Source organism: Dermacentor albipictus, chromosome 7 (assembly GCF_038994185.2).
Source record: "Dermacentor albipictus isolate Rhodes 1998 colony chromosome 7, USDA_Dalb.pri_finalv2, whole genome shotgun sequence".
Classification (NCBI taxonomy): Eukaryota; Metazoa; Arthropoda; class Arachnida; order Ixodida; family Ixodidae; genus Dermacentor; species Dermacentor albipictus.
In genome coordinates this window covers 32,510,644-32,524,018 of record NC_091827.1, presented here as the reverse complement: position 1 = coordinate 32,524,018, position 13,375 = coordinate 32,510,644, and the positions used below count along the sequence as shown (strand labels likewise).

The 13,375-nt window shown below is 46.7% G+C and overlaps 1 protein-coding gene across 7 annotated transcripts in view; it reads left to right on the top strand.

The window, feature by feature from the left end:
* Window positions 1-13,375, top strand: part of LOC135896394 (ninein-like protein) — a 523,367-nt gene that overhangs the window by 17,583 nt on the left and 492,409 nt on the right. For all 7 annotated transcript variants that reach the window (XM_070521835.1, XM_070521837.1, XM_070521836.1 and 4 more), the window contains exon 2: window positions 8,526-8,588. In XM_070521835.1, coding sequence (XP_070377936.1) covers window positions 8,571-8,588 — 18 coding nt within the window. In that variant the 5' untranslated portion in view covers window positions 8,526-8,570. The remainder of the gene's footprint in view (window positions 1-8,525; window positions 8,589-13,375) is intronic.

The following is a 13,375-nucleotide window of genomic DNA, read 5'->3' as shown; positions in this document are numbered from 1 at the left end:
GAAATTCGTCCCCTTATTTCCGTTTTTTTATTTATTATGTTTCTTTTTTTGTTTCGCAATAAAGGAACAAAGGCTGTTGAGACAATAGGGCGCAGTTCCAGATCTGCCCGTTGGGTGCTTTCTAAAAAAAAAACCACACGTTTGTAAATCATCGTGCAACTGCCTACACAAATAAATGGAAAACAGAATGAAGGAAAAGTTTAGCGTTAAGCAGTGGGCAAATAAAGCGAAACCATTTCACATGGTGGTTCTCTCCCCTTTTCTGCCAACCTCGCAGGCGTTCTTTTTAAAACTTTTCTTCATCACATCACTGCAGGAAAGGAAGCTTTATTTCTTTTCACTATGTTTCGTTTTTTTTCTGCATTTCTATCTTCAAATTTTTAGGTTTTACGAGACCTTGGTGTCCTTGAATCGTCGCAGCCGCTTCTCTGGAAAGAAAAATAAAAAAAGACGTTATTTTCGGCGGACATTCGCCCAACGGAAAAATTACATTGCCTTCACCGTCGAAATCCGTAGCTCTCTGGCGGGGCCATATATAATTGGAAGAAGTGGCAAGGTCTTTCTTGTCACACGATATATACAGCTCCCAAGTGTACTGAATCACGTTGTTCTTGCTTCTTTGTTTTTGTCATGAAGCCCCTACGGTGAGATATGCGCGTTTGCTATGCGACTTAATTGTGTGAATGTCCGTTTGGTCAATTATTTTTTTTAGCCTATGAGTCGCCTTCAGCGAGGTTGTTAAGAACATAAAAAAATAACCAGGACAGAACTTTGCGCACATTATTCCCTAAATACTTAGAATGTTACAATCTTCCCGTCACAGACACATACATAAACCTACATAAACTGCATATATACTACCCAACAGCATACAAGGACATATGCCCGTGGTGTGGGAGCACACTAACGCTCTACCACATCACATGGGAGTGCACAGCTCACACAGAAGAACAAGAAGATAATAACACGAGAGCGAGGTGAGAGGCATTGCTATCCAGCTCCGCCCTTGGGGATCAGCTCAGGCTCGTCCGCAGGGCAGAAAGGATGGCGAGGGCCAGCGGTGCCTTGGAATAGGGGCCCGACCACAAGGCGTTACCCCGTTTTAGGGGCAACGAAGTTCTTTCAACGAATAAAGTTTTGTTCTTCTTCTTCTTCTTCCCGTCTCGAATGCAGCTCGCAAGTGCTTCACAGGTGACCTTGCACACTATCGTTTATCAAAGTGGCGTTCTTGTACCATTTTTACAAACTTGCGATTTCGGGCACACTGCGATGCGCTTGGGCACGCTCGACACACGTTGGAGTTTTCTGTTAGATACCTCCGAGGTGAGTGAAGTGCGTATATAATGATATAAAGAGATATGTGACCGATGGTGAGATTGGACCTTTGTCTATACAGAATCAGCCCGAAGCTCAAACCGTTAGGCCACGATCACGGGCATGCTTCTCTTGTGCAACACACACGCACACACACGCACACACACACACGCACGCACAGACACGCATACGCACACACACACACACGCGCGCGCACACACGCACACACTCACGCACACGCACACGAACGGGCGCATTGCGTGCGGGAGGGACTCGGATCGAATCCCATTGCCGCCACCTGTTTGTCTAGTCAATGGATGTGCCCCCTGGCCCGGTGCTCGGTTGCCTGTAAGGGTTCTCATCTCGGAAGGGGGTCCTATGAAGATTTGAAAGGAGGCCACTCCCGTGGGGCATAAGTTTCTCATGGGGCGTCCCAATGCGCCTATTCACTGTGGACGCCTTAGGATTGAAGGGCATCCTCATCTACCGAGGCGGTCTATGCGAGCTGATACCCGCATCTGAACAGTGCAAGTCGGTTATGGCTTGTTTTTCCTAATCGGGTTCTCGGAAACTTTATTTTGTCCATTTAATACTCGAAGGTTTCGAGGAGCCATTTCACTTTAACACTGTTAAAGCCTAACGTTTATTCCTCTTTTCTTGTTTTTCTCTTTCTTTCTTAGAACCTCCTTTAAATTCGGCCCCCGTCTTTGCTTGGCTCCCGTTTGATCTCATTACGGCTCCTTCCCTATTGGACGCAGTTATACTTCCTGACTCGAAATTAAACCTGTTTCAATTGATCCTCTCGTTCTCGGGCTTTTCTTTTCTCTCTCTCTATAACGACACTCTGTCTATATGTGGTGCATTTTGCTGTTTCTCATATTGAGTTTGGCTCCAGGACGAGTGCATTTTCTTGGGAATAGGAGTTGCAAGAAATTCCGAATTTCTTCTTACACCTAACATGAACGTGGCCAGAAACTTTCTTTCGCGGGCCATCGCTGGCCTCTCAATTCGTTTAGTCGCTGCCACTGCTTAGCCTGCCTGTACCCAAACTTGCCGGCGCGAATTCAGAGATGTGGACCAGCTCTCCTGTAAAGCGTGCTTTGTCTGTTAGTCGTTACTGCTATGCAAAGAAGCTCGTTATTGCTTTATGCGATGTTTGCTTAGTTATACGGTGCATTTAAGCTTTCGCTCTCGCATTTAAGCAGTTTGTCTCGCCATGAGATACTGGTATTGTGAAGTATTCTTTTACGCTTTGCTCTAACCAGGGTTAACGTGTGTGGTTAGTGTTTGGCGAATTACGGGGAGTGCGTCTGAGAAGGAATTCTCGGCTCAGTAGATAGATCTAAGAGAGCGCTGAGGATTACGGCGAACTCCGTGGATAGATTATAAGTAGTATGGTGGGGATGTTGCTTGTTGCGTCGTGGAATGGTTCTTTGTATTTGTCTGGTTTAATTAGAGGCTGCTTAACCCGGTATTGTGATGAACACGACTGTAAGGTAAACTTTCTCGCAAGGTCGTTTCCTAGCTAGTGGAAGCGCAGGCGCTTTCATAACCACTTCATATACACTCATATCGGGCCTTTCACGGGATGTTATATATAAACGTTGCGCCCACCATGAAACTACGCGTGACAATCATGTGCAAGCACGTACGTTCCACGTTTGAATGATTACGAGTATCACTACTGGTTTGGGAAGTGCGCGATGTGGGGAAGCGCACTTCCAAATTAGGTAATCTTTATCAGCTCATGGTCATGACGCCGTCGAAGTCGTTCCGTAGAAGTAGCAAACTGGATTGTCAGCTCTGTATCAATTCCCTGCTTTTCTCTTTTCTATCGGTTCTTTCTCCTTTTCTCGTTTGCTGACTCATGCTTGCCTAATTGATTGATTGATTGATTGACGTTACACCCCAAAGTAACAGAGAAGCTATGAGGGACGTCTTAGTGGAGAGCTCTGAATTGATTTTGACGATCCGTGTTTCTTTAACGTACACGCAAAGCGTTGTTGGATTTCCCTCGCCCTTTCCCATTTGCTCAAGGCTGGGGCATCGAACTTGCTACATCGTTCTCAGCATTGCTGCACCAGCACTCTATAAAGAACAATAAACTCCTACGATCACGGAAACGTTTTTAATGTTTTCTAATGGTGTAGAAGCGAAAAGGCAGCATAATTACGGATTGGGTCTTCATTAAGTCGTCGTACTGAGTCACAGTTCGTAATCGGAACATGGGTGATAATAAGTGCATATAGGCCCAATGTTAAAGGGTGCGAACGTCAAGCAGCTGGTTTCACATTTTGAGAAGGCTGAAGTTCCTGGTGGCGGCGGAAGTGTTCTCGATGCACTACGTAGGTACATAGATATATGACAGCACCATCAATCATCTGCATGTCATAAGCCGCGAAGCTGGACGTTTATACAGTTGACACAAGCCGGAATTTGCTATGTTAACGTTATAGCTACGTTAATGTACGTTCTATTTAACAGTGCATTTTGCTGTACGCCTGACAACTGGCTTCGCTTAACTTCCTTCAGCGACAGGCGCAAAGAAATGATCACGTACTTGTTGTGGTAGGTGCATGAGTCTCTAAGGAGGGCGAAATCGAATAACAAGTTACGCTCCGTTAGTGAATTAAGCTGGTTTAGGCTGTGACTCTTACTGTGGGGAAAGAATTTGTAAACAAATAAAGAATCGTAAAAGAAAAGCTAGGGTTATGACAGCGCCGTTGTTTCCACACCTGTTCGTCGTGGCCGGATATATCACGACAACGTCTACTGGAGAACGATTTATTAATTATATGACTACACTACATTACGAAAGAACCGACGACACAACTGAACAAGTTTCGAGAAGCTATCTCCTTAAAAAGACTGAAATCAGAAATAACTTTTAAATTTGTTAAGTCGTATCGATGTGCATGAGCCGTGTTTCCCGCGCAAAATTCAAGAAAGAAGAGGTTGAACCCAGCTTATCGAGTAACAAACTTTTTTCAGAGCCATAGGAATAACAACAAGCCCCCTCCCTTCCCTGGAAGAACATTAGCGCTCATTTAATGCTAGCCGTTAGTGTTCCTTTAAACTTTGTAACAGCCATTCCCTCGTAGCTTGTTTATCCTAGCGCGCTTCTCAAGGTACTAATACAACCTTGGCCAAGTGGAGGGCATGGTCTCGAAGAAGGCAACTTGTTTCGATCTGATTTTCCGTGCATAAGATGGCGAAGCTGGCTGTTTTAGGAGCCGCCGTTAAGCTCCTTGATACCAAGGGCAAAGAAACAATATCGTTGTACTAAAAGGCAGAAAATTTAAAGAAAACTTCGCCTTTGTTAAAGAGAAAACGGAGACCATGAGGAGGTCGACGAGAACGCGGAGAGAATCAAGCGTCCAGCAATTTTATTTCATCGCGCGGGCCCTCAACTTTTTCGGAGCCGATCCCGAGCACGGAGCCGTCAGTTCGGCTTGAGCTTTGGCTTTGGCCTCCGCATTTTGCCGTCACACGGCCTTGCTTCTTCTGGTAGCCACTGTTCCCTTTTCTCGTTCGCTATTTTAAACGCCGTCGCTTTTGATTGCGTTCATTGCAGGGTTTTTGTGTTTTCCTGCTCTTGTGGCGTGGTTGAACAGACCGCCATTGACTCATGGCTCTACTTTCCTGTCATCAGATTATTCTTCTCAAGGACTCTTGGCTCTCAGTCAACGTCTTTACCTCTAACGCTTCTTTATTGACTTTTTTCTTGCTGCTATCGTCGCCAGTGCCTATGGTTAACTTTATACTCCTGTTTTTCTTTCTTTTTTTTCGGTCATTCCTCCTTTTCCGCTTTACACCTGGCTCATGCATCTCTTTTCGTGTTCCGTTCACTTTTCACAACACCAAACATCTTGCTGCGCTAGGTGGTTAAGGGGTGGGGGGCGGCTATCATTTGGAGCACGCTTGATGACACAAAGCATGTCCAAAGCCGTACAGAGATAACATAACGCCTATGAGGGTATTAAATGAGTATTTCTGCACTCAACTTCCCCATTTATTCAGGGTGTTTATATGCGCCCTATAAGGAAGTCCGTTTTTACACCCATAAAGGCACTCACCTGCTTTGAAACTCGTCCTTATTATCCTTATTACACCAAGACATTTTCTTCCGGGTGCTTGTCTTGTAACGGTGGTTTTATTTACATCTGAAAGGTGCTTGTCTGGCGATAAATGCGTTTACTCTCCTAATAGTGCTACAGTTTTTACTTTCTAGGCAGCATAATCCATCAGTCAAGTGTGTGTTTCTTTCTTTCTATTTTTTTTCTTTAAGCGACCTTTTTTTGCCTTTTCCTTGGGATATGGTAATCGTCATTTCCTCGTCGGGTATAATTCAGGATATATCCGGGATATCCGAGCTAACTTTAGTCAAACTTCAAAGAATGGTCCGAAGCATTCTAGGTACCTATATGAATATAACGTTTAGAACAATGCAATATAACGCACGAAGTTGCATGAAATCGCATGAAATATTAGGTGCGGGGATCCCTGACTATAGCACTGCACGGGCCCGGGTAGGCCGGAAAACCCGGGCCCGGCCCAGCCTGCCGGCCTTGCTCGGGTCGGGTAAGCTATCTGTATTGCGGGCCCGGGGCGGACTCGGCCCAAGCAGCTTCGGGCACGGGTAGGGCCCGGGCCTCGCTCAGGCCCCTTATAGGCCCGGGTCTCCATGAGGCCCGTAATAGGCCCCTTATGCTATTGGTGACTTTTGAAAACTGCCTACTATAGGTAGGAGAAACTTTATTTCCTCATTGTTAGGTGGGATGATTAGGACTGGTTTCTTCAGGCGGGGCAGATGGCCGTCAATAAATGTTTGATGGCGACCTCTTCTGAGGCCCGTAATAGGCCAGTTATGCTATTGGTGACTTTTGAAAACTGCCTACTATAGGTAGGAGAAACTTTGTTTCCTCATTGTTAGGTGGGCTGACTAGGACTGGTTTCTTCTGGCGGGGCAGAAGGCCGTCAATGGATGTTTGATGGCGACCTCTTCAGCTCGTTCTGTGGCCTGGAGTTGTATGTCCAGGATACAACTGTGCAGCACCGCCTACCATGCTTCAAGAGAGGGAGAGGCCGCCAGGTTAAGTAGAAGCTTGTCCGCACACTTTCCCCCCCCCCTCCCTCTCCCCCCGCGTCCGCTCTAGCTATCTTTTGATCACGTGAGCTCCAACATCGGGCACGCTGGAGGACGGCACAACTATCTCGAAAAAGTAGCACAGGCTATCATATCGCACGTTAACGGACGAGTGTAATGGGTTGAATAGATAATGTTTCTTTCCATTTTGCATGTTCATTTATCAGCAACAACGCGAGACCCAGTCAAAACTATCACTAGAAAATGTCCTGTGTCGCGGTAGTGCCTTAACCATTACCGAGAATTGAACCATGCCTCGCTTACGCCCAAGGACTAACGCGCTGAACCGGGCCGAGTCAGGTCGAGCCGGGCGCAAATCTTTCGGTCCCGGGCCGGGTACGTGCCAGGTTTCAAACTACCGAGTCGGGCTCAGGCCGGGCCCGGCCTGAACACGTGGCCTGTGCAGTGCTCTAGCCCTGACCCCAAGTAAACCGTGTGATGTTCCAGTGTGACACGGGGGATATAGAAGCTGCAACCTTTGCTGTGAAAAAAACAAACATTGCGTGAAGTTTCACGTTGTATAGGATGAAAGTAAACGAAATATTATGCAACCCCGTTATTTGCATTGCACTTATTTAGCCACTTCACTAAAACTTCGCTTCACATGGACTCCCACATGAGTGTTCAATCTGCATAATTTTCCAAAGGGTTGAGTGGGTAACCCCATGCAAACATGTTTAAATAATTCACGTCTAAAGATCAGGGAACGTTGGTACAACGTCTGGTGTTTATCAAAACGGTCTGAAAGGTAGCGATTACCAACAACCTAACTGCTATTGCATGACTGCTTTTTGTTGTTGGTCCTTTCTCGTTTAATTACCTCCCCATCGATCATGATCGCTCTTTCAACCGTAATATTTCTAATTCTAGACATCAGGAATTATGTTGACCTGCTTGGATGTCTGTATAGATAATTTCTTTTTCTTTTGTAGTCTCATTTTATTTTTATTTTATTAATAGTTTGACAACAGCAATAGTGCTTTCGGTGCAAGATAATGTTAAGGTTCCGTCGTAGATGTTGCAGAAACACAGAAAGGTAATCAAATGCACCAGCAACGTGTAGACGTTACAACGTTGCTCCTGGTTTGAAGAAGCATAATCACTGTAATATGTTTTTAAGTCTAGAAGCACAGTTCATGGTACCGCTCAGGCTTAGTCGTTTGATGTGTTGGAAATCTTGTATTTTCTTAGCTCCCATCAAAATATCAAGTCTATGGCCTAAATAAATTGTGTTTCTCAGTCCCTCTTGAGCACATTTTCCTTCGACTATGTTCAATTTTGCCATAGCAAGAAACTTGTCGTCGTGAAAAATTTAAGTGAGTCATATTCCTGGGGTCTTATTTTGTATTGAGTATTTGTTATGTATGGTGACTGGGCGCATGGGCAAAATAATTCGGGTTTCATTGTGCCTAGAGGAATGCGGCGGTTGACAGAGGGAAAAGTGGACGGTCGCGAAGCGGCCAAGTTTGTGGAAAGAGAGGCTCACACTTGACCATCTAGTAAATTTTTATCAATGTGGACAGCGAGTATCAAGCGATGCCGACATCAATTTCTCCCTTAGTGCACCGGTTTCTGTGCCTAATTGCTAGGAATGAACTTCTTTTTTTACAGGAATTTGGAAGATTTTAGGAGAAAAGGTGACAGACAGAGCTTGCTGACATTAATGGAATGTTTGAGATACCTGTTTCCTCTCTGTCCTCTTTCTATCTCCTATCTCCCAACCCCATTGTAGGGTAGCAAACCGGAGACTAAATATCTGGTTAACGTCCCTGCCTTTCCTCTTCTTCTCTCTCCTGAGATGCTTGCCTGGCTGACGACATGACATGCTACGCCAAGTGCCATGCGAAAAATATTACGCACACTTGGGTAAAACACACGCAAAAGTGGCTCATACACCCTCGGATACGCGTTCACGATTTCATGAGGTTATAACATCTATCCACAAGGTTTGAATGATTCCCTTTCCTTGGCGTTGAGCTCTGCAAAATGTCTCTGCAAACACAAACCAACAGTGATACTCCTGTGCGCTCACGCTGCTTTCCCTTATCATTCTTTTGTTTCTCAGGAAACGCGCAAGCATCTGACAAAAGATCCCACAGGCGTCATTTGTATGAAGGCCGGCCATGGGGTAAGTGTGTCGTTCACATATTTAGCAACATTTCTCCTTGACGCCTTACCAATTTAGCTGAAGTGACTGTCGGGCGTGGATCTCTGATTAGCGCCATTCCATACTTCTTTTTTGTGCAAGAATTGCTGAAAATCAGTAAAGAGAAAATGGGCATGAAAGCTTTGCCTTTAAAATTGAAGTACACCTCCTTCATAAATCTCTTTTTCTTAATTTAGGTTTAATCTTGAGCTGTAGAGGAGTAAGGCATGCCTTTGTCAGTCTATTTTTCTAATTGCTTCTGACTTTTTCGTTATTTGTTCTGGGCGGCAATGCGGAGCTCTGAAAATGGTGCCCCATCGCTAGCTTTGTCGCGTGAGGAGATCGATTGACTGTGAGTTGTATGGAGGCAATGTGCGGGAACGTGGGTTGTGGCACGAAACAACGCTCACCACTCTAGCGTCATCTGGAGGAACTCGGGCGTCACCCTCGGCGGCCGCTCTGCTGCTGGTGTAACGCTGTACCTACAACGCCGTGGAAACGGAGGCCACTCGAAGCCAGCCGTCGCGCAGTTCTCTCTCGTTCGAACCCGCGCTTGGGCGTGCGGGCGTTTCGTTCGCCCGCGGTGCTTTACCTCACTTGATGAAGGTGGTGGCTCGCGCGCGTTCTTCGCCAAATGCAAGAAGCGTGTTACTTGTCCTTTCAAGTGCCTCCCAGTGGGAGACTTGAATACCAGAGCGGTACCGTGGAGGCAACTCCACCCGTGCCTAAAGCCAACTCCTCCTCCGCTATAACCTCCGACCTGTTCTACACTTCTTCTTCTTCTATGCACTTGGGATGATGTTCCTGACGACGAGTCTCAAACTTGGCGTGCCAAGTCGTCACAATGGAGAATCGGTCAATAATTGAGCAGATCGCTTCCTTCAGTCCTTCCTTCCTTCCTGCCTTCCTTCCTTTCTTCATTCATTCATTCATTCATTCACTTGTTCCTCTCTTCTTTTCCTCATTCATACCTTTCTTCCTTAATTCATTCACTCATTCCTCCATCCATAATCCTCTCTGCCTTCCTCCTCTCTTCATTCATTGATTCATTCATTGATTCATTCATTCATTACTTGCGTCCTCCTTTCATGGTGTTCTCCTTTTCAGTCTAATTATTTCAATTCTCGTTCTCCTATTCTCATGCCTACTGAATTGTGGATCCCATGACTTCCCTACATTTCCTTCCTTCTTTTCCTCCTCCTCCTCTTGTGGGCCCCATGGGGGATGAAAAACTTAGGAGATGTTCCGGCCAGACCGGCTGTGTTGGCGAATGCGTGCCGGAACTCAGGTGCTGCTTTTTCGCGAAGGAGCACTAAGACTTATGTTTCACGTATCTTCGTTTCCATGGTGACCGCCTCCGCGAAGCTCCCGCTGCCCTTGGCCTCCGAAAAGGAGATAAAGATTTTGGGTCTGGGTCTTTCGCGAAGCACGTCACGTTAGCGAGTCAAGCTGTGTTTGCAGTGCGGTGCGTGAGCTTGAAAATTGCGTGTTGGGCGTGTGAGCTGCGAGCTGTCAGCGAGCAACACAGGCTCTCACGCAAATCACGGCACGTGTCTTCGTCGTCTTCGTGAACGTGGCACGGAAAAAAACAAAGGAGGGCGCGTCTGCTTCACTAAAACTCACGGAAAGTTCCGTAGGCTTCGTTGTTACGCGTGTCAGCAATGCAATCTTCCGGCGGCTCATAGTACTGAAAGTTCGAAGCTCGAGCTCACCTACTCCGGCGAGCTGATTGTAGGCGCAAAGGGCGATTGCCTATTTTGTTTCTTTCCTCATGAACGGACGGACGGACGGACGGACGGACGGACGGACGGACGGACGGACGGACGGACGGACGGATGGATGGATGGATGGATGGATGGATGGACGGACGGACGGACGGACGGACGGACGGACGGACGGACGGACGGACGGACGGACGGATGGATGGATGGATGGATGGATGGATGGATGGACGGACGGACGGACGGACGGACGGACGGACGGACGGACGGACGGACGGACGGACGGATGGATGGATGTATGGATTGATCGGGGCGCTAGGTTACGCCACCAAGCTCTTGCTATTATACTGCCTAATGTCCTACCTATGTTAAATATGAGACGAAAAAAACACTATGAACTCCCACAACCAAGTTTTCTGATCCCCTATTGAGAATTTTGCTTTTGAACGTCTCCGTTTTTTGTCGTTTCCCTACTTTTCTCCCACCAATCTTCCAGTTGCGCCTTTCTAATCTTTCAGTTGTGTTTCAAGCGCTCCAACGTATGCGCCTTTCTTATAACGTTCACTGGCACTCAGCATGTGCTGTTCTAGCTTGCGTAGCAAGAAGGCATGAATATGTACGAAAACAAAAAGCGCGACACTAATATCGATTCCATGTGAAGTCAGCTGGGTCTGTCTTGTTTACCTGGAGTCTCTTTCTCGCGTTTGTTTCCCTTCTGTTCCTGCTCATTGTTATTATTATTATTTCCCTTTCAATGGTGTCACACGCCGCTTCTGAGACCCGGCTTCGGCTTGACACGGGAATAGTGAGCTATGGCTCTCATGGGAATTCCTCGTTTTTCTATTTTTTCCGATCGCTTTCTTTGTTTTTGTTATCGTGCGGGAATGTGGGTCGTCGCTGGCACGCAGCCGTTTTGCCTATTGGTGACTATTCCGTCCGCTGAATATGCATAAGACTTTGCTGCCGGTGTTTTACTCTTTATCTTTGTTTATACGTAACGTTGTTGGCCCTTGCATGAGCCGCTCATCGCCAACTAAGATTACCTGGGTTTTTTTTCTTTCTTTTCTCTTTTTTTTTCTATCGTACTGGGTCAACACAGGAGAGCGCCCGATCGGGCAAAAAATATTCCCCAGCTCCGGGAACATTTCTCGGGGACTTTAAACGCGCGCTTTTCTTGCACCGCGACCCAGCTTTTATTTTCTCTTTTCTGTTCTTTATTCTTTTTTTTTTCACCAGCAGAATTTTCACACTACTCAAATTGTGTTCTTTTTCTTTCTTCTTGTGGACTTCAAATCAACAAATAAAGAGGGGAACGGTTCCTCACACTTTCCGCGCTCTTGTCTTTCTGAGCGTCCTGCCTGAAACAGTTTGTTTGAGCGTAGCCATAATAAATAAATGGAGAGAGAGAGGTGGGAGGGAGGGAGGGAGGGAGGGAGGGAGGGAGGGAGGGAGGGAGGGAGGGAGGGAGGGAGGGAGGGGGAGGCATCATATTAGAAGCAATGCAGAAAGGCAGGCCCGATTGCAGTCCTCTAATCTGCTATGTATTCTGTTCGCATACAACGGAAGAAAAGGGTTGGGTATGAAATGAGATGACGAGTATATGCAGTAAGATGCGGCTCGATACGACAATAGATCCTTTCGTTGATTCAGTTTCCGTCCAGGGTCCCGGTAGCAGTTTTTTTCACTCAGCGGCATGTTGCCAATTAGCGTTAACGTAGAGGGAGCCTGCCGCGTTCACAGTCATAGCGGCAATAATCTACGAGTACGGGCTCGACTGTCTGAGAACACTGTGTAAAAGTCGCCGTGCGATGAGTCCGCAGGTTGGGTGCGATGCACGTACTGTTGCGAAAGGCGACACGTAACCTAAGCCAGCCATAATAATAGCGTTGCGTGATCCCCGGGCACACATAGAGCGAAGCTGTGCGCTTGCCTAATTCCCCGGACCATTGCTACAGCCAACGTGGTGCAGACTGTAGACCTAAACTAGGACAGAGACGGTGGCGAAACCGTGGTCATGTCATAGTAACGCGCAACTTTTACGCAAGCAGTTGTGGGTGCACGTTGTCAAGCCTTCGTGGCCCGTGCAAGAATGTTGAATCTTTGAAACATGGTCTCTTCTGTATGCCGGCCGCGTTCGTCTAAACGAAACGGATACTTTAGAACTGCCCCTTTCGTGAACAGGCCTGCATCGTGAGCCTAAGGTAGCGTGGGTGTTTTTTACGCCACTACATAGTGGCTACAGTGGTTACATTGTGGCTTCGTAGTGGCTACACGGGGAGGCTGGCCGATGGTTAGAAAGAAAAGAAAAGCTTTTCTCAGCGCAATAATTCGGCCTTTCCATCTTGCTTTTCCCTCGCGTAAACGTGAATAAGTATTTATATTTCCCAATCGTTTTACTCGGTTTCTTTATCTGATGGCGTTCTTTTTACTATTACCCACCGTGGTAGCTTGGTGGCTATGGCGCTTCGAACGTGCAAAGCTGGCCATGGTGCAAAAAAAAAGAAAAGAAATCTAGCTCACCATGCATTCGATGCATGTTAATTTAAATTATGGGACTTTGCGTGCCAAAGCCACAATCTGATCATGAGGCACGCCATAGTCAGGGACTCTGGAAGTTTGGACCACCTGGTGTTCTTTAACGTGCACCTAAATATAAGTACATGGGTGCTTTTGCATTTCACCCTTATCGAAATTCGGCCACAGTGGCCGGGATTCGATCCCGCTACCTCGTGCTTAGCAGACTAACACCACAGCCAATAAGCAACCGTGGCGGGTGTCGGTGCATGCGTAAGGATCCCAGATGGACAGAGTTAATCCGGAATACTCCACTATAGTGATCCTCGTATCGTGATTGTGGCACGTAAAACCCCAGAATTTATTTTTTTAAGTCGTCGATATCGCGTCCTTCATGCCTGTACAGCTTCGACACGCTAGACCGCATTAAAAGAAAGGCGTGACTATCGTGTCAGTTAGCTCGCTAGCGTGAGAATTAAGTCCTTTGTTGTTATGATTATGTACCACATGCTGTGTACTTGTTAGGCAGTAACA